At 47.3% G+C, this 21,913-nt stretch overlaps 1 protein-coding gene across 1 annotated transcript in view; it reads left to right on the top strand.

Moving 5' to 3' along the window:
- The window catches only part of LOC141134140 (17-beta-hydroxysteroid dehydrogenase type 3-like), a 76,913-nt gene extending 57,349 nt beyond the window's left edge, over positions 1 to 19,564 (top strand). Inside the window, exons 6-9 of the mRNA XM_073623724.1 lie at positions 67 to 288; positions 9,647 to 9,712; positions 16,921 to 17,070; positions 19,353 to 19,564. Of these exons, the coding sequence (XP_073479825.1) occupies positions 67 to 288; positions 9,647 to 9,712; positions 16,921 to 17,070; positions 19,353 to 19,463 (549 nt within the window). The 3' untranslated portion in view covers positions 19,464 to 19,564. The remainder of the gene's footprint in view (positions 1 to 66; positions 289 to 9,646; positions 9,713 to 16,920; positions 17,071 to 19,352) is intronic.
- The last annotated feature ends 2,349 nt before the right edge of the window (positions 19,565 to 21,913 follow it).

Below are 21,913 nucleotides of genomic sequence, written 5' to 3'. Positions count from 1 at the left end.
GGCCATTGGTGGAGGAAGAAGAGGTTTCCCTGGTGACGGCGGCGGTGCTAGATCGGCGACTGTCAGCCGGCAGAGTGCAGTGGAGATGTGCTGGAGCCAGCCATGAGGTATGGAGGGTGCGGGCTGAAGACGTCACGGATGGGCGACCAGGTCCTTCCACGTCCACAGCGTCCCCTGGTGGCCAGGGGGACCAACGATCTGAGGGAGAAATATCCAATTCAGACTCTGATGTGCCTGGCGCGGCGCCAGTTTGGGCGGGACCTCTTTAGGGATCTGGAGCAGTGCCTGGTAAGTCCTTGTCTATTCCTTTAACTGCACCTGATGTGTCTGTGTCCCCCCCCGTCCCCCTGTTAGTTCCCCCCTTGGGTTGTTGGTGGGGTGTGGGCAGGCCCCGATTGCTGCTGGGGTTGGTTCCATGGGTGCTAGCAGGGCCTCTCAGGGGGTTTGGGTATCCTGGGCATGGGTGCTAGTGACATGATTTTGCAGCATTTGCTGGCAGCGCTGGTGGCGGGTAGGGACCTGGGGTCCAGTGGCAGGTAGGATGGGTGGTCGGTCGCATTGGCTCCAACTGGGGTCCCGCCAATGGTAGCGACGGCTCCGCCACCGCTTGCTGTGGTGGTGGCCACGCTGACGCCTGCCGTTGTGGCGGCTCCGCCGACATCTGCTGTAGTGGCGGCTGTGTCGCCTCTTGCCGTGGTGGCGGCAACGGCCGCGGTTCCTGCGTCAGTGGCTGGATCTTTCCAGGTGAGTAGGAGTGCAGTGACACCAGGGGGGTCAGTGGTAGACGGTGTGAGATTGGCGGATGCGACGCGGTGTGAGGTCTACATTTGTTACGAGGGACCCCTTGTTGGAAAAATGGAAGGTGGAAAAATGGTGCCGTGCCTAAGCAGGTATTCTAACACGGGGGGCTGCCCGGACGTTGTGGTTGGGTTTTCGGGAGGGCTTCCCCTTTCAAAACACATTAAATAGGGTCCCCCCTGTTTCAGCTAATCTTAGATCAGCGTACAAGCATCCGGAGGTGGTGGGGAGTAAGTTGCGTAAGGAGGTTGCTTTGGGGAGGATGGCTGGCCCGTTCGATAGGCCGCCGCTGGGGAACTTGGTGGTTTCCCCCTTGGGTGTGGTGCACAATAGGGAGCCGAATCAATTCCGGCTGATCCACCAGTTGTCTCATCCAAAGGGGGGATCAGTGAACGATGCGATCGATCTGTCGTTGTGTACTGTGTCTTACTCCTCCTCATTTGACGAGGCAGTGCGGTGGGTGCAGAGATTTGGAAAGGGGGCGTTCATGGCATACACCAAAACTGAGTCGGCTTTTCGCCTGTTGCCGGTTCATCCGGATATTGTTCGTTTGTTGGGCTGTTGTTGGGAGGGCCAGTTCTTCATGGATAGGTGCCTACCTATGGGCTGCGCTATCTCTTGTTTCTACTTTGAGTTGTTCAGTTCCTTTCTGGAATGGGTCATCAAGGACGTGTCCGGCCTTGGTTCTGTTTTGCACTATTTGGACGATTTCTTGTGATAGGTCCTCCGGGGGAGCGGTCTTATCTCATTCTGTTGGCTACTTTGCAGCATATCTTTCAGGTTTTTGGGGTTCCCCTGGCTCGAGAAAAAATGGAGGGCCCGACCACGGTCTTGAAGTTTTTGGGTATCATAATTGATAGTACATTGATGGATTGCAGGTTACCAAGTGATAAACTTGAGGATCTTCAGGTGACCGTGGCTGCGGTCGCTCGCCATTCTAAGGTTCAGCTGAAGGAGTTGCAGTCCCTGTTGGGAAAACTGAATTTCGCGTGCAGAATTATGCCAATGGGGAGGGTTTTTTGCAGGCGCCTGGCAGCTGCAACTGCGGGAGTCAAGGCGCTGCATCATTTCGTGCGTCTGGGTCAGGAGCATCGGGGTGATCTGCAGGTGTGGGATTCATTTTTGGAGCAGTAAAATGGTAGGTCCTTTTGGCTGGGGCCAACGGTCCAGGCTGCAGAGCTTGAGCTGTTCACCGATGTGGCAGGGTCGTGGGATATGCGGCTTACTTCGATGGGCCGCAGTGTGCGGTCTGGTGACCAGAGGAGTTAGCAGGGTCTGCTCTCGTCCGTAACCTTATGCTGTTGGAGCTGTTTCCTATAGTGCTCGCAGTGTAACTTTGGGGCTCGGAATTCGCGAACCGGAGGGTTCGTTTCCATTGCGATAATTTGGGGGTGGTAAAGGCCATCAGTTCCCTGTTGGCAACTTCTTTACCGGTAGTACGACTGCTGCGACATCTGGTATTACTGTGTTTGTGACTGAATATTTGTGTGTCTGCCGTGCACATCCCTGGGGTGGAGAATGAGGTGGCTGATGCGCTTTCTTGTTTACAATGGCAACGGTTCCGGGGGCGGAGCAGCTGGGAGTCCTGTGCCCCAGGTGTACGTGGGAGCTCGTCTTGACACCGTGATGGCATTGGTGCAGCGCTCGGTGGCGGACGCTATGTGGCGTGTGTATGAGTGGGTATGGCAGGAATGCTTGAGTTGGTTGAGTAGTGTCGGCGGTTGTTCCAGCGACGAGGATAGACTACAGCTACTGTTGTATTTCCTGGGTAAGAACTGTGAAGAAGGGGTGTCCGTTTCTTCGGTCAACAGGAAGATGTCGGGCCTTGCGTTTATGTTTCGGCTGAGTGGGGTGGAGGATGTTACGAAGGCGTTTATAGTGCGTAAGGCTTTGAGGGATTACAGAAGGGGGTGCTGCAAGCCGGATTCCCGGGGACCGGAGTCATTGGGGATGTTAGGTCTTTTTTTCGCCATTTGAGGTACAGTTGTTCAGAACAGCTTTTGTGTTAGCTTTTTTCGGGGCGTTACGGGTGGGTGAATTGGTTAGCCCCTCAAAGTCGGTTGTTGGGGGTTTGGCGGTTTTGGACGTGACCGTGGAGGACAGATTGGTCACATTGGTCATCCGTAGGTCAAAAGATCAGTTGGGAAAGGGGGCTAGGGTGGTGTTAGGTCCGGTAGTTGGTTTGGAGTTATGCCCGGTAGTGGTTACCCGGGAGTGGCTGGGGGTAGGACATTCCGGGGGGTTTCTCTCCTTGTGCATGTCAATGGTTCGCCATTGTCAAGATATCAATTTGTGTCCGTTTTCCAGAAGAGTTTAGCGGTGGGGGGGTTTCTCCTTCGGGACTATTCTTCCCATTCCTTTAGAATTGGGGCAGGGAGGTGGGGATGTGAGTGACCAGATTCTTCAACGTATTGGTCGCTGGGAATCTCAACGGTTCTGGCTCTATGTACGCCCTTATTTACTGTGATGGGTTGGGGAAGTGGTCTGGGGGTACGGTAATGCCCGAGTAGACGGGTCCTGTCTGGTGTTGTCTGTGTATGTCTTTCTGTGGGGTTTGTTGTCTTTGGGTAATGTTTGTATTTTTCCTTTTGTGGGGTGGTGTGAATAGTGTTGGTTTGTGTGTCTATGTTTCCCTTTGTGTTTTCTGTCTTACAGGCCCGGTGTGCCTGATGTGGATTCTGGGGAACTCTTATGTCCATTGGGGGGCGAAAAGAGCCCTGGTCAGACAGGAGGGCAGGCACCTGGGTTTCTCAAGGGAGGAGGCTTCAGTACGTTGGATTGGGATTCTGGGCATGTTATGGTCCCGCATCCTTCCTGAAGTGCAGCGTTATGCTAGGTTGTATAGGCCCCACGGATGTGCTATTGTTGCACGTCGGGGGTAATGACCTTAGTATCAGGGCCTCTAGGGATCTTATTCGGGATGTTAAATGGGACTTCCTTCCTTTAAGATCAGCTTTTCCTGAGACGGTGATGGTGTGGTCGGATATAATAGGCAGGACAGCTTGGAGGGGGGCCCGGTCGGTTGCATCGATCAACAAGACCAGGATAAAGGTCAATAAGGCAGTGGCAAAGTTCGTGGAGTGTAATGGAGGACTGGTGGTCCACCACTGCGAGTTGGAGAAGAACATTAGCCTGTATTTGAGGGCCCGATGGGGTTCACTTGTCAGCAGTGGGGATTGACATGTGGTTCCTGGGGCTCCAGGATGGGCTACAGTGGGCCTGGTGGCTGTGGCGCGCCTCCCACGCGTGAGGTGGTCACTGGTGGGAGTCTGTGGCGGGGGTTGTGAAGGTTGGAATGGTGGAAGGTAAACAGGATATGGTGTGGGGACGTGTTGGACCTATCTCGGTATGGGTACCCTCCCTATCTGGAAATAATGGGCTACCGGTCATCGGGCTGCAGTCTAGAGACTGGGGAAGTCCAAAGTCACTGAAAACATTAAAGAAAACAGAAGACGTGTAGGCCTAGTGCATTATCCTTGATACATGGTTTTTATTTGGTAAAAAGAAGGTGAATGTACTCACAAACCAGTACTTGTCCTCACAAATTTACTTGCTATGAGTAGTTAACCTGGTTGATTGATAGAGATCTATTGATTTCTCCCTAAGTTTGGCCTTGTTGCATTTTTCTCTTCTACCACTAGGTGGCCAGGCACTTGGTGGTACTAGATATGAGTAGGACAACTCACATGGGGTATTGCAGCCAATGGGCAGGGTTTTTTTTTAATTCCTTGGCCTGCTGGGAGAGCCTATATATATACGGATGTGGTCAGGTGATCTGTGTTCTGTGCCACCTGAACGGCTGTCTGGGTGGATGTGTGTCATATGCCCCAGGCTGCTAGGCTGGAGATTGGGGCCTATTCCGGGGGCATTTGGCTGCCAGGCTGTCTGAGGGCCTATCCAGAAGTGAGCAGCGCAGGGTTGGGACTGTGGGTTGCAGTCCAACCAGAAGTGACAGTTCTGCCGGCCGGAGGTCGGAGGTAGAGGGGAAGCTCTGGATCAACTGTGGGTATTTCTGGATCAACTGTGGGTATATTGGATTGTACGATTTTTTTTTTTTTTATGGTTGAACTGGATGGACTTGTGTCTTTTTTCAACCTGACTAACTATGTAACTATGGAAGCTGTTGCCACAGAGGGACCAATCGCCTTAACCAGGGACCACAGTGAGTAACTGAAGCAAGTACCGGAACCATATTCTCACCGAAAGGACACAGTGGAGAATGGGGAAACTTCAGGCGGTGATCAAGTTGGGGACCCAGCCAGCGGTGGAGATGCTTGCAGAGCAGCCTTGTGTGTCCAGCCAGGGACCGAGCCAGTTAGCAGGGGTGAAGCTTGAGAAGTATCTGGAGTGCCAAGCTAGGGACCCAGCAGAGAAGCGGGGGTGACGCTTGAGGGAGATACCACCACAAACCTTGGAGGAGCTCAAGTGATTCAGAGTCAGTGAATCAGAGGGTCTAGTGAGAGACCAGGAGCTCAGTATTGATGAACTACAAGGAGCAGTTGTAGCTGAGAGAACTGTTACCTTTGAGTTAGGAACTGTTAACCCCTTCAGATCCGGGCCATTGCCAAATGACAGCAACAGCGCGGATCTAAATTGCCGGATCTATTGACGTCGTCCCGTGCACGAGCGGCCTGCGCGCCCCCTGCAGGGCGCGCGCGGCGCGCTCGGTGATCAGCGAGTCTATGAGACTCGCCTGATCACAGATCAGAGTAAGGGGTCGGTCCCGACCCCTTACCACATGATCAGCTGTCAGCCAATGACAGCTGATCATGTGATGTAAACAGAGCCGGTAATCGGCTATTTTTCCTCCTCGCGCTGACAGCGTGAGGAGGAAAAAAAAAAACAGATCACCGGCGGCCGTGATCGGGACATCAGTCCCGATCACGGCGATCCTCTGTCACAAAGCAATAGGCAGCAGTGCCGCCTACCAGTGCCCGCCACTGTCACCCCATCAGTGCCCACAGTGCCATCCATCAGTGCCCACAGTGCCATCCATCAGTGCCCACAGTGCCACCCATCAGCACCCACATCAGTGCAACAGTGCTGCACATCAGTGCCACCTATCAGTGCCCATCAGTGTTACCTACCAGTGCCCATCACTGCCCATCAGTGCCCCCCATCAGTGCCCCCCATCAGTGGTACATATCAGTGCCCATCCGTGCCACCCATCCGTGCCACCCATCAGTGGCCATCAGTGCCGCCTTATCTGTGCCCATCAGTGCCGCCTTAACTGTGCCTATCAGTGCTGCCTTAACTGTGCCTATCAGTGCCGCCTTAACTGTGCCTATCCGTGCCCATCAGTGCAGCCTATCAGTGCCCACCAGTGCCGCCTCATCAGCGCATATCAATGAAGGAGAAAAATTACCTGTTTGCAAAATTTTATAACAAACTATTAAACATGATTTTTTTTTTTTTCAAAAATTTCCATCTTTTTTTGTTTGTTTAGCAAAATATAAAAACCACAACTGTGATTAAATACCACCAAAAGAAAGCTCTATTTGTTGGGAAAAATGATAAAAATTTAATTTGGGTACAGTGTTGTATGACCGCGCAATTGTCATTCAAAGTGCGTCAACGCTGAAAGCTGAAAATTGGTCTGGGCAGGAGGGGGGTTTAAGTGCCCAGTAAGCAAGTGGTTAAAGGACTGTTACCATAGGAGACAGCATCCCTGCAAGTGCAGACCTGGCTTCTTGCTGGGGCCTTTTCCTGCACGGCTGTCCTCCTATTGAAGTCTCGGAGTCTGCCAATTGAGTTTGCAACTATCTAAGGGTGTCCTGGCCCTAACCCTCTTTCCCCAAAAAATATATAAAAAGGACTGTCAAAAGAAATAAAACCTCTTTTACATCCAAAAAGTGTCTGGCCCCAATGACTTTCACCATCTTTGCACCCACTATGCCTCACAACCCACCACATATTGAAGGATGTCAGCTATCTTTGGCCTTGGAGGTTCTCATTAGACCAAAAGAGGTAAAAGACCTTGCTACATTTACAGATAGAGCTTTATTTTGATGGTATTTGATCACCTCTGGGTTTTTGTTTTATTTGCGCTATAAACAAAAAAGACCAACCATTTAAAAAAAAAGAAAACAATATTTTATACTTTCTGCTATAAAACATATCCAAATAAAAAATTTAAATCTAATTTCTTCATATATTTTAGGCCAGTATGTATTCTGCTACATATTTTTGGTAAACAAAAAAACAATAAGCGTATATGGATTGGTTTGAGCAAAATTTATAGTGTCTGTAGCGCTACCCCCCTAGAAGCCAGCATTCACTATCAGGCCCTCAGATGACCCACCTAAGACCACATGGCAGCCTGTGCTGGGTAGAGGCAACAGGCTCCTTTCCCCAACTGGACCTCTCCTCAGAGGAAAGAAGTCCTTAATCCCATGTGCTCACTAAATATAAATACCAGCACCCAGCATGCTCAGGGACATGACTCCCTGTAATTGGCTGGGAGGGCATTTATTTTAATGCTTCTGATCTGCATGGGTCACTCCTGTTCACCCAGAACCTTCCAAGGCTGCCTGGATATAGAGGAGCCAATCGCAACAGCAACAGCACTGAGTCAGACAAGCTGCTATGTTTTACCAATCAATCTCTTGTTAAGCAGAAGACCACACTATATTAAACTATCTACATCCTAGCACCCATCTAGGAGGGTGCTACACGTCTATGGTGTATATATACTGGAATTTTTATTTCTTTTTTTATACTAGTACTGGCGGCGATCAACCACTTATAGCAGGACTGTGATAATACGGTGGACAATCGGACACTGACTGACACTTTTGACACTTTGTGAGAACCAGTAACACTAATACATTGGGGGTGTTTTTAATGAAGGAGGAGTGAACCTCTGAAACGCGTAACCGCCCCCCCACACACACTTCTCACAGACACAAAGGGGTTGCCACGAGGTAGACTTGCTCTTGTGCAGAATGATGAGGATTGGCGGGCTTTCTGACAGCTGTCATGACCAGGGATCGGCAAGGTGTCCACTTGCAGTGTCCGCAGCCGCCGCAGACTTTTTTTTTATAATAACTGACTTTGCTCTGCTCTCTCCTCCTGTACATGTCTTTGTATCGTGTTGCAGATCTGGCTGGGGCGCGGCGCCGGTGCCACCCACTCTAGTGGAGTTCTGAGTCTCCTGACTCCTGCTGTGGAGTGATCTCTCTGTGAGGGAGGGACTAGGACTCTGTGCAGGGGCAGCCCAGGCAGCGCGGCCCACGGGAGAACCAGAGAACAGGACAGGAGGAAGGCAGCTCAAGCCCAAGAAGCCGAGTGATTGTCTGAGGCTGACTCTAAAATGGAATACAAAGGAATACAAATAGCGTAGCGCTTGTGTAAAACTCTGGTTTGACACAAATATCAAACAAAGGGTGCTAAACCCCAATAAACAATATTGAAAGTTCAAAACAACATAGGCAAAAACATTGTGACTGGTGATAACTGTCAAAAAAAGTCCAAGTGAGAAGTTGCCCAAAGTGTGCTTCAAAGTTCCATGTGAAATGTATTCAAAACTTCATGTGGAGATCACAACGGTGAGCAAAGTTTGGGACTGAAGTGAGAAATACCACCACCGAACACTAGGAGGCTTACCAGAGAGTTTGAACCCACAAGAGCATATGTTCTGTGAGTCAAACAGGCTTGTGTTATGTCCGGAGTGTGTTGTTCTGACTTCTGAAGTTCTGAGGGAGCAGGCCAGGACAGTCGCAGGAGGGAGGGACTGGGACTCTGGTAGGCTGCACTGGTGGGCACAGATGAGACTGTACTTACGGCACTGATGGGCAGAGATAGGCTGCACTGGTGGGCACAGATGAGACTGCACTTACGGGCACTGATGGGCAGAGAGGTTGCACTGGTGGGCACTGATAAGCTGCACTAGTGGGCACAGATGAGACTGCACCTATGAGCACGTGCTGCACTGATAGGCACAGATGAGACTGCCTTTATGGGCATATATAGGCTGCACTGATGGGCACAGGTGAGACTGCACTGGTGGGTACAGATAGGCAGCACTGATGGGCACAGATAGGCTGCACTGGTGGGCACTGATGACACTGCACCTATGGGCATATGCTGCACTGATGGGCACAGATGAGGCTGCACTGATGGGCACAGATGAGGCTGCACTGATGGGCACTCATAAGCTTTACTGATGGGAGCAGATGAGACTGCACCTCTGGGCACTGATGGGCATAGGCTGCACTGATGGGCACAGATGAGACTGCATTTATGGGCACTGATGGGCACAGATAGGTCAGAGAGTAGACCGAGTGTTTTTTGATGGTTTTAATTTGAAATGTACCTTGGTGTCCTTCACTAAGGTCTGTACTTTGCCTTGGTCCGTGCCTATCCCTGGTCATGATCTCGCATGCCGGCTAGAGGGATAAACCAGGCTCTCACACTGACAGCCTTGTGGTTTCTTCATCCATTACACTCTGGACCACATTGAGGTGTTCATCTGCCATCTATGCTGATTACCAAGATTTCATGTAAGTGTACTATTTGTTTTTTATGGAATAAATGACATTCTAATGAGGATCTTATGCTGTCATTTCTTTGTTGTTTGTGATCTCAGGAAAGTTTCTTTATTTTTTCAAAAGATGCATGTAATGTCGTAGAGCGCATGCACAAGATGAGGCGCAGGATATCATGCTCCCTCCATCTCATGCATGCGCAGTACAATAATACTGCTATCAGTACCATGACATAAATGTTGAAAATGGCAGAGGACCCAGGCAGAATGAAGAAAAAGTCCCGCTATTGGCAATTTTATAGGTGGATGTTCTCTTTATTAATGTTGTATCTGTCTAAGTTTAATATTGTTATCTCTTACCAGGTCTTTGTAGATTTCTTCTCCCGCAGCCTCAACATCGACTACCAACCAAGAGGTGTCACTGTGCAGGTAAAGGGCTAGAATGTGCCCCTAGAGAATTCTGATTCCGAGTCTGCCTATGGACTCTCGTGTTCCTTGTACAGGTTTGCACAAATGTTGGTGCTTTTCATTTCTTTTATTTCATTTTTCAAACTCCATTTTAGTTTGAATGTATTTATTAGAATTTTGGAACATGGATATATTCTTTCTATTCAATTCTATTCTATTGTTTTTTTCTATTCTACTCTTTTCTATGCTATTATTTTATTTTCTATTAAAATCTATTCTTTTCTATTCTATTCAAATTTATTCTATTCGAATATCAAATTTCGGAAGATGGTTATATTCTTTATATTACATTCTATTGTTTTTTTATATGCTATACACTTCTTTTCTATTCTATTATTTTATTTTCTATTCTTTTCAAATTCAAATTTATTCTATTTGAATTTCGGAAGATGGTTATATTCTTTCTATTTTATTCTATTCTATTGTTTTTTTCTGTTCCATTCTAATGTATTATTTTATTTTCTATTCTATTCTATTCTATTCTATTCTATTCTATTCTATTCTATTCTATTCTTTTCTATTCTAATTCAAATTTATTCTATTCAAATTTTGGGAAATGGTTAAATTCTATTTTATTCTTCTATTTTCTATTCTTTTCTATTCAAATGTATTCCATTCAAATCTGAATTGATTCTATTACAATCTCGGAAGGTGGTTATATTCTTTCCATTTTATTCTATTCTAGTCTATTGTTTTTTTCTATTCTATTATGTTATTTTATATTCAAATTAAAATGTATTCTATTCAAATTTATTCTATTTGAAATTCAAATTTTGGAGGATGGTTATATTCTTTCTATTTTATTCTATTCTATTCTTTTATTTTCTATTTTATTTTATTCTAATTTATTCTTTTCTATTAGAATTCACATTTATTATATTCAAATTTTGGGAAATGGTTATATTCCATTTTATTCTATTGTCTTTTGTATTCTATTCTTTTCTATTCTATTCAAATGTATTCCACTTGAATCTGAATTTATTCTATTCGAATTTTAAAAGATGGTTATATTCTTTCTATTTTATTCCTTTATTTTCTATTCTATTTTGTTCTGTTTTATTCTATTCTTTTATTTCCTATTCTATTCTTTTATTTATTTCTATTCTATTTGAATGTATTCCATTAAAATCTGAATTTATTATATTCAAATTTCAGAAGATGGTTGTTTTCTTTCTTTGTTATTCTGTTATATTCCTTTATTTTCTATTCTATTTTGTTTCTATTTTACTCTATTCTTTTTTTTTATTATTATTCTTTTACTTTCTATTCTAATCCCTTATTTTCTATTTTATTCTTATCGCAAATTCTAATTCAAATCAAATTTGAAAACTATTTGAAATTTCTAATCGAATTCAGCTGAAATGTAGTTTTGTTTTTTCAGATTAGTTTAAATTTGTTACTATTGTAATTCACTCGGAACAAACTGCTCAGGTCTACCACCTAAATCCAGACGGGGCCGTACATATGGCATTTGCTTCGTGGTTGCAGGTTGCTGTATTTTATTACAAAATCCCGCTTGAAATTAAAAAAAAAAAAGGATTAAAGAAAAAAAAAACAGACATTCAGGAGGCAGCAGGTTAGACTCCTAAATGCCTGCCAGCCATTCCTCTAAAGCCCCCCAAAAAGCGATCCACTGCAGATTGCTTTTTAGTGGGCGGTAGACACTGTCACAAGTGTGAAAGAGCTCTTAAAGCGGGATTCCGTCCCTGAAAAAAAACATTTAAAACTCAGTAGCTACAAACACTGTATCTGCTGACTTTAAATAAGTACTTACCTGTCCTGGGTGCCCGCGATGTCGGCCGCCCGAGGCCGACCCATCCCTCGGCTCTCGGGTCCCGGCACTGCCATCCTAAGTAAGGGAAATAGGCAGTGGAGCCTTGCGGCTTCACTGCCAGTTTCCTACTGCACGCGTGCGAGCGTCGCTGAGCTCTGTGAATGGCCCCGTGGTGTTCTGGGAACACACACAGTTCCCAGAAGACAACGGGGCCGCTCACCGAGGAGCAGAACATGCCGCAGAATAGGAAGAGGCGGATTAGGAAGACTGCCTAGCAACAAGGGTTTAGGTAAATTTAATTTTTTTTTTTTTTCAAATGTTTTTTTTTCATGCAATTTTTTTTTTTTAGGGTGGTCCTCCACTTTAAAAGTTTTTTATGAGCATCAAACCCTTTTGAAGGTCATTGAAACAAAGATGCCCAGATAAAATGTTACAATAGTATGAGTCAGGAAACTTAAAGGAGAAGTCCAGCCTAAGTTCCAGCCTAAGTGAAATTCGACCCGTTTTCAGCAGAGAGCGGTCTGAAGTCTGCTGACGTCACTGGAATCAGTCCAGGCACCGCGTCATCCCGACAATGGAAGTCGGGATCCACCAGGTGCCTGGACATGTCTCAGCCTCTCAGCGGGCCACTGAGAGCCTGAGACAGCCGCTCCCCTCCCCTCCACAGCTCAGTGCTCCAATGGGCGTGGAGGAGCAGAGAGGAGAGCTGCTTATTGACAGTCAGCAGCTCTCTGCTCAGGAAGCTGAGAGAACCGAGCCATCGGCAATGTTTGATCGCTCAGTTCAGTGTAGAGATGCCGGGGGACAGATGCAGCATCCACCTAGGTAAGTATGATGGGTTAAAAAAAAAAAAAAAACTTCTCATTTAATAACTCCAGAACCATTTCGCTTGTTGAATTTTTTTTTTCTTTATTTATTTTACACACTATAGTCCTCAGTGTAAGCTCCAGCTGATAGGTTTGTTTGTAAACAAGCCTCATGTGTTCACAATGATTGGGAAACACACTGATCTGGTTCCCGCTCGTTAGTGGGAGACCAGCAGCTGTCAAAACTAGGAGTATGCACGGGTGAACGCTCCTGGTTCTAAAACAGAATGTAGATTAAAGCTTCTCCTCCTGGATAAAACCCTTCTCATCTCCTAATTCTCCCATCTAGCCCCCTCTAGCTAATTGCCACGTAAAAAAAAAATAAAAAAATCATACTTCTATCTATAATCCCCTTTTACTGATGACAATTTAGCCCGAGTCTTCTCCTCTTCTGTTTACATTCTGGTTTGGGTTGTTTTTCGGGTGTCCACGTCAGGCAGGCACTTCCTAATAGATGGGCTGCAGCAGGGTCCAGAAGAGGGTGACGTCATCAGAGGAGGGTGGCAGGGGGACCGGCAATCTCAGGAGGGGATCTCAGTGCTCGTAACAGTGGCAGTATGTTGGTTAGGTACAGCCAGGGTATTTTTTTCTGCTGGAACATGGCGGAACGGCGTTCCGCCACCTCTGGCAGCCCTGTCCCCTCCATCCTGTCACTGAACACAGAAGGCAGTAGAGGAAGTATTTGCACTACTCACTTCCTCCACCGTCTTCTGTGTCAGGTACTCAGGACATGTGTAGAGCAGTACATGTGTCAGTGGGTACCCCAAGTCGCCACGACGCGACCAGTGCATATTTTTTAAGTTTCTCTGGAGCTTCAAGAGCCAGCTCCTGTCCCGCCTAATCCCACCCCGCCTGTGTAGCTCAGAGCCGAGTGAAGTGTTGTAAAACTCCTCCTTGGTTCTGTGCTACACTGGTCTGAGAGGCGGGGCGGGACAGGAGCTGGGACCACACTGTATTGGAAAAAAGCCTACACACTCAACAGACCATTATTAGCTGCACCACAAGCTATTAAGAGAGAGTGAGCAAAAGCTATGGAGGGAGAGGGAAAGGGAGAAGGGAGGGGGTGAGTTGTTGTGCACAGAGGTATCGGTGGGGGAGGCGACAGCTGTGAACCACAGTGGGGGTGAATTTGTGAAGGGGAGGATGAAGTTGTCAGAAGAGGTGAGAGCTGGAAAGGGGGAGAGGTTGTGAAAAGTGAGAGTTGAGTAGTGGGGAGGGAGGGCAGGTGGTATAGTGGCATAAGTTGGCAGGTTGTTTAGAGGTGGCAGGGGGTGAAAGTTAAAGGGTTGAAGAAATGAGAGCTGTGGATTGGGGTGCAAAAGTGAAATGTGGAAGGGGGTAGGGACAAGCTGTAGTTGTGGACTTGGAGTGTAAGCTGCAGGTGGGGGGAAGCAGAGTTGAGATGTTGACAGGGGATACAAAAGTGAGTTGTGGGGGGTGCTAAGGTGAATTGTGGACAGGGGTGCAGAATTGAACTCTGGGCAGAGGTACAGAGGTGTGTTGCAGACAGGGGGAGGGGGAAGAAGTGGTGTGCTGCAGACTGGGGAAAGAAGTTGTGTGCTGCGGACATGGGGAAAGAAGTTGTAAGCTGTGGAATGGGGGAAAGAAGTTGTAAGCTGCAGAACGGGGGAAAGAAGTTGTGTGCTGCGGAGGGGGGAAAAAAGAGATGTGCTGCGGATGGGGGGAAAGAAGTGGTAAGCTGCGGACGGAGGGAAAGAAGTGGTAAGCTGCGGATGGGGGGAAAGAAGTGGTAAGCTACGGACAGGGGGAAAGAAGTGGTAAGCTGCGGACGGGGGAAAGAAGTGGTAAGCTGCGGACAGGGGGAAAGAAGTGGTAAGCTGCGGACAGGGGGAAAGAAGTGGTAAGCTGCGGACAGGGGGAAAGAAGTGGTAAGCTGCGGACGGGGGGAAAGAAGTGGTAAGCTGCAGACGGGGGAAGAAGAGGTGAGCTGTGGATGGGGGAAAGAAGATAGATGGTTACATTGGGGGAGATATGTAAATACTGTCCCTTGTGCTTTTTTTTTGTACACTTTCTTGAGCTCTGTGTTATGCACTACTAAGTGCGTTTTTTTTGGGCCTTGAGCAATATGCAGATTTGGCGCCACTTTACTTCCCTTCCCGTGGAACGATGGGGTTGGGGGCGGAGAGTTGGCTGGGGAGGGTGAGTTCCTGCACCTATTCTCTGAGAAAAAAACAGTAACAGTGTATTGTAGAACTGTTCGGCAAGAGCAACAGGCCCAGCAGGGTGCACACCCAACAGGAGCCACTTACACTGAGACAGCGGTGGACCAGCGAGATGCATAATGGAAGATGCCGACAGCATCTGCCACGGAGGAGGAGAATGCGGCCTGGTCGGTCCACACCCAACAGTGAAAGCTTTCTGGAAGGTAGACATAGTCCCTGCACTGCCCCTACTCCTCTAGAACCATTTCCTATCACTAGTACTGTGCCTGACAGACAGGCTTCCTTTCCCTACACTAGCCACTAGCAAAAAGCGAGCCAAGCCCGGGAGCCAGAGTCTTAAATAGACTCTGCCTGACCCAATATGGCCACCATTCACATGGGGTGTCCGCATCCAATCGGAAAGCTGCCTCCCTGTGACTGAGGAAGTCATAGAGGAACCAAGCTTCTCTCAACCTCCTCTCGCCCACCTGCCTTGCCGCTGCAGTCGAGCTTCACCTGCCTACAAGTACATCTCCCTTTACAAGATAAGGGGGTAGACTTACAGCATGGATTAGAGGAGGGTAGGGGGAAGGGCTAGGAAAAAAAATAGTTTTTGCCCGGAGTGGGGCTTTAACTTTTTATCCACACAGGCGTCATGCTTGAAAGTGTTAGGCTGGATTCACACTATTGGATGTGGGTTACCCTGCATCTAATTCGTATAGCAGCACATTGTGACCGGCTCTCTATGGAGCCAGGTTAACACATCTCTGGAGCGGCTGCTGTGAGAATTGCACAGGAGTCCTGTGCGTCTTTTTTCCATTTCGGGTCCAAATTCAGCCCAAAAATTCGGGCTGAAATCGGACCTGAAACGGTGAACGAGGACACACCGGACTCCGGCTGTGAGCCGCTGTGTGCTCTAGTGTGAACCCAGCCTAAAAGTGATTGTAAAGGTTCTTTTTTTTTTTTTTTTTTTTTTTAAACAAACATGTTATACTTACCTGCGCTGTGCGAGGGTTTTGCACAGAGCAGCCCTGATCCTCCTTTTCTTGTGTCCCCCGGCAGGGCTCCTCCTCATCGAGTGCCCCACGGAGAGCCTCTTTCCATGGGGGCACTCGTGCGGGGATGCGCTCCTGAGTCCCGCTGCTGTGTCTATTGACACAGGCAGCAGGACTCAGCTCTGCTCCCGTGTCACTGAATTTGATTGACAGCAGCGGTAGCCAATGGCTTCTGCTGCTATCAATACATCCAATGAGGAGACAGCGCCTGGAGTCGCTGGGCTAGTGCACATCGCTGGAATGGAAGGGCTCAGGTAAGAAAAAGTGGGGGCTCTGGGGGGGGGGGCAGCTGCAGCACAGAAGGTTTTTCACTTAAAGGTGAAAAACCTGGAGACTTTACAACCACTTTAAACTTTTACACAGGGGGGGGGTTGAACTTGTAGTCTAACTAAAACATTTTCTTTTCTTTTTTGAACAGAACTGGGAAAGGTTGGGACCCCTATCAGGTATTTATTGCTATTTGTGTCCCCATTGGTAAGATTTTCACACACTTCCTGGTTTGGTGACACACCTCCAATAGGAACACAAACAGCAATAAACACCTGCAAGGGGTGCTAACCTTTCATAGCAAAAACTAAACAAAAATGTTGCAGCTGGCATTTCCACCCATAAATCTGTCATTTTTAAGCTTAATTCTAGTTATTATGTAGATTAATAAATTCCTTTATTTCTAAACTATATTTCATCCTCTGCATTCCTAGTCCTTCCCCGATATGGACTCTACTTACTTACACTGTATGTCCTCTTTTTTTTTTTTTTTTTTTTTTTTATTCATAAGCTACAGAAAAAAAAAATGCTAGGTCCATATCAAGATCAGAGTCTGCTTTAAAGATGAACTCCGGGTGTTAAACCTTCATTTCGAAACCCTCCTCAATAGTTACAAAGGATATAAATCCCCTTTGTGTGTTTCAAATGCCTTTGCAAACCCAGATGTAAAAGCAGCAGTGACATCATCTCTGTGCTGTGCATAGCCTGTGCAGAGAGCAGAGCTGTGGGTGGGGCCACTCACCGCAGAAAACAATAGGAGGGGGCGGAGACCAGACCAGTCACCCTGCACAAGCAGAGAGAAGAGCAGTGAGCGGTCTTTATTACAGGAAGTCCCACACCGGGTTACTGCACAGATCTGGAAGAAATACACAAATCACACTGAGATTCCAGGAAAAATACACATAATGAATGTATTTAGACAGCATTCCCTTATCCTGGAGTTCAGCTTTAAAGTTCCAGCATTCCCGGCACCATTAAGATCCTGGCAGTTCCCTCATAGAGATCCGCCTATTTATATGATCAGGATTCATGTCTGTCCCTACAGTGTGTGATGCCGCTTCTCGTCTCCACCAACATGACCAAAAATGTGAAGAGGAACCTTCTGGTGAAGACGTCTGACGATTTCGCCCGGGAGGCTCTGAACACCGCGGGGCTGACCAGTCGTACCAGCGGCTGCCTATCCCACTCCATCCAGGTACACCGCACCGCCTTCTTTATCTTCCTCCATATTACTAAGAAATGGGAAATGAAACCTCATAGTAGGTTAGGTGCTTGTAACCAAATAAAAAAGCTAAAATATACAAGAATTCAGTGAAAAGTAATTCCTCCATGTTAATTACTTGTGACTAGATTAAAAAAAATTTTAAAAAAATCTTAGGGTATGCTGTCCCCCCCCCCGTCCCCAGGTGATGCTTTCCTTACATTGGTGGTCATAGGGGGAGCCCCATTAACACCCCTTCATACATAGGTGGGATGCCCCCTTATTACCAAATAGTTTTCTCTAATCAGCATTAATTACTGTATTTATTGGCGTATAACACTCACTTTTCACCCTAAAAATTGGGTGCAAATAGCACGTGCGTGTTATACGCCAATACTTCAATTTTTAGATGCCTCGGAGGGGACAGGGGAGGGGGGCGGGACAAGCGCTGTCAGATTACATACAGTGAGAATCTCCTGTTTACTTGGCGGCCTCTGTAAAAGGAAGTCCCCCTCCCTATCCCCTCTAGGCTGCAGATGGGCATCGATCAGGCTACACTGATGGCAATGGTGAGGCTGCTGCATTGATGGCAATGGTGAGGCTGCATTGATGTGGACTGATGAGGTTGCATTGATGGCACTTGTGAGGCTGCAGATGGGCATGGATGTGGCTGCATTGGTGGCAAAGGTGAGACTGCAGATGGGCACTGACCCTTATTTTGCTTCAAAGGTCCTTATTTAAATTTTTTTTTTCCTGAAACTTCCATCTTAAAATGAATGTGCGTGTTATACACCTGTGCGTGTTATACGCCGATAAATACGGTAACTCCTTTTTCCCCTTTTCCACTTAAATTTTCTTTATTTTTTTATTTTCTTTTTATAACCATTCATTTTTTTAAATAGTTTTTATCTTATTTTATATATTTATCCTGTTTACTCATTTTTAGTGTCGCAATGAAAAAAAATTAAATATAGCCTTTATTTAAATTGTAAATAACCTTGCAATGCTATGTACCAGAATCATGATTTTACTGTCTTTTTAACCTCTTGCTGATCATACGTACAATATTTATATATATAGAGAGAGAGAGAGAGAGAGAGAGAGAGAGAGAGAGAGAGAGACCATCAGTGCAGCCTCATCAGTGCCCAACAGTGCAGTCTCATCAGTACCCATCAATGCAGCATATCAGTACAGCCTATCAGTGCCTGCCAGGGCTCATCAGTGCCGCCTCATCAGTCCCCATCATTGAAGCCTCATCAGTGCCACCTCATCAGTGCCCATCAGTGCAGCATATAAGTGCCCATAAATGAAGTCTATCAGTGCCCATCAATGCAGCCTCATTGGTGCCCATCAGTGTAGCATATCAGTGCTCATTAATGCAACCTATCAGTGCTCCTTAATGCAGCCTCATCGGTGCCCATCAGTGCAGCCTCATCAGTGCCCATCACTGCAGCTTATCAGTGCCCATCAATGCAGCCCATCAGTGCAGCCTCATCAGTGCCCATCAATGCAGCATATCAGTGCAGCCTCATCAGTGCTCATCACTGCAGCATATCAGTGCCCCTCAGTGCAGCCTCATCAGTGCCCGTCAATGCAGGCCATCAGTGCAGCCTCATCAGTGCTCATCACTGCAGCATATCAGTGCCCCTCAGTGCAGCCTCATCAGTGCCCCTCAGTGCAGCCTCATCAGTGCCCCTCAGTGCAGCCTCATCAGTGCCCATGAATGCAGCCTCATTAGTGCCCATCAATGCAGCCCATCAGTGATCATCAATGCAGCCTATCTCTGCACGGGGATCACGGGGAGGAGAGCCGGCTGAATCACAGAAAGGATCTCTTGCTGTGACACACCCTGTATCTGAAACGCCGGCCGCTGTCAAACAAAGTCCCACCTCCTCGACTGGCTGGATTCCCTGCTAACAGCTGAATGTAAAAAAAGAATTGCCTGTAATTGAATGCCTGGCGGTAGCAGGCATATTTACTACCATTAGTAAATATTGCATTGTTAAAGAGCAGGCAGGCATTACCGGCAATTCTTTTTTTACATTCAGCTGTCAGCAGTGAATCCCGCTGACAGCTGATGACTCATTGGTTGTTATGGACGCGGCTCTATAGGAGGTGTAGAGTGTGAGGGTTGAACTGGTTGCGATTATTGCTCATGCCACACCCATACTGCAGTGTTGCATTATCCATTCATTCCCAATACAGCGACTCTCCTGTGTGCAGGTGACAGGTACTCTTCATCTCATCCCTGATCCACGCCCACTTTCTCTTTGCAGAGCTTCCTGTTGGATCTGTTTCTCACCGAGACCGTCATGAGTTCCACAACGATCACCTGGATCGCCCGTCACACCTTTCGCATTATTATGAATATACGGAAATCGGACTGATAACAATTTACATAGATACACATTTATTAAAGTGGAATATTACAAATACATTTTTTTTTAAGATTTTAAATGCTGTTCTGCAATAAAAAATGAAAACTGAACTCCAGGAAAACCGCTAAATACACAGAAGAAATACTTCTATGAGAGATGTTGTACCTGCCAAGAGATTTGTGTTTCTGTCCATCCAGTTCTGAGATTTACACAGCTCTGCCACACAGCACAAGTCCTTCCTGGGAGGGGTGTAGATCTGACTTTTGTCTGCTAAAGGATTCGTTTATCCTCGTTTACCGCCTGTGAAAAACAATCTGTAGTGGGTCACTTTTCCCAGAGCAGCAAGGAGGCAGCTTTTTTTTTTTTTTTTTTTTAATAAACCAGCCGGATGTGATTTATCGGCGGGTATACTGTGCCAAAGCCATGAGCCTAGTTTTAACCACTTGCCGACCAGCCCCGTCATTATACTGCGGCAGGTTGGCATGGCTGTGTGAATCACCGTAGGTGTTGGTCGGGCGCTTTAAGAGCGATAGGGGGCCTGCGGCGCGACGCTGGAGCCGATGCACGTGGTCGGCGGCCGCCATGTCCGCTGGCCACCCGCGATCGCTCCTCAGAGAGCCAGAACGGGGATCTGTCAATGTAAACAAACAGATCCCCATTCTGACAGGGAAGTAGAAAGAGATCTGCTGTTCCTAGTGATCAGGAACAGCATTCTCTCTCCTTCTCCAGTCAGTCCCCTCCCCCCACAGTTGGAAACACCTCCCTAGGGAACACTTAACCCCTTGATCGCCCCCCGAGTGTTAACCCCTTCCCTGCCAGTGACATTTACAGAGTAATCAGTGTCTATTTTTAGCTTTGATCGCTGTATAAATTTCACTGCCCCTCCCCCCCCATGGCAGCCCCTACCACCAATAAAGGGACATTTTTCCTTCCAGTGATATCATCAATGCAAGGACAATTTTTCCTTTCAATGACTTCACCAATGCAGGAACATTTTCCTTTCAGTGACCAATGACATTTCTCCTTTCAGTGACACCACTAACGCAAGGATATTTTTCTTCCACTGATGCTACTGACCCAAGAACATTTTTCCTTCCAGTGACACCACCAATGCAGGGACATTTTTCCTTCCAGTGACACCACCAATGCAGGGACATTTTTCCTTCCAGTGACACCACCAATGCAGGGACATTTTTTCCTTCCAGTGACACCACCAATGCAGGGACATTTTTCCTTCCAGTGATACCACCAATGCAGGGACATTTTTCCTTCCAGTGATACCACCAATGCAGGGACATTTTTCCTTCCAGTGACACCACCAATGCAGGGACATTTTTTACTTCCGGTGACACCACCAATGCAGGGACATTTTTCCTTCCAGTGACACCACCAATGCAGGGACATTTTTTACTTCCGGTGACACCACCAATGCAGGGACATTTTTTACTTCCGGTGACACCACCAATGCAGGGACATTTTTCCTTCCAGTGATACCACCAACGCAATGCATGTGGTTCCATCGCACTAGTGTAGGGTCCAAGGTGTCAAACACCTCTGAAAAGCACCTGTCGTGCATGTGATGGAACCCTTGGGCAGCTGTCACCTGTATGGGTGTCCCCGTGGAATATTTGCCCTCCTTTCCTGTTCATGTGACAACTATAAAATGTGGCATTTCCCATCATTCCCTGCCCTGGTGACAATGGTCACCATGGATAACAAAGAGGGTAAATTGCCCAAGAGGATACACACCACAATAAAACTGGACAGAGCCTTTAACCCTTCCCCGCTCTATCTGAAACCAAAACGAAAAAGGAGTTGGCTTAAAGGATAAGTCCATTTTTTAGACCATGTTCTTGTTATCCCCATATGCAGAGTGAAAAATAAAGCATCATCGCATACAGCTTCCCAAAACCCAAACAGCCCCCCAATCCACCTGAATCTTAGGGTGCTTCTGCCTGCAGCTCCTCTCATACCAACAGGCAGGGCCGCCATGGGGGGGCAGCCCATACACTTGTATGGGGCCTAGGCACCAGCATCATAAGGTAGGGCCACCAGGAGGGGCTGCCATGGGGGGGGGCAGCCCATACACTTGTATGAGGGGCCCGGGCACCAGCAGCAGGGAGAAGGAGAGGGAAGTTGGAGATGGGGATAGATGTGTAACAAGAATTCAGAGATGAGGATGATGATGATGGAGAGTGAAGTTGGGGATGAAGATGGAGTTACATTCTGGAGGGGGATGCGGATAATGTAGTTACATTGTGGAGAAGGATGAGGATGATGGAGTTACACTGTGGAGAGGGTTGAGGATAATTCTGGAGAGGAATGAGGATGATGACTTTCATTGTGGAGTGAGATGAGGATAATTCTGGAGAGGGATGAGGATGATGGAGTTACATTGTGGAGAGAAATGAGGAGGATTCTGGCGAGGGATGAAAAAGATGGAGATACGATATGCGTTT

Source organism: Aquarana catesbeiana, linkage group LG03, assembly GCF_042186555.1.
Source record: "Aquarana catesbeiana isolate 2022-GZ linkage group LG03, ASM4218655v1, whole genome shotgun sequence".
NCBI classification, from domain to species: domain Eukaryota; kingdom Metazoa; phylum Chordata; class Amphibia; order Anura; family Ranidae; genus Aquarana; species Aquarana catesbeiana.
This window is presented reverse-complemented; position numbering and strand designations above follow the sequence as displayed.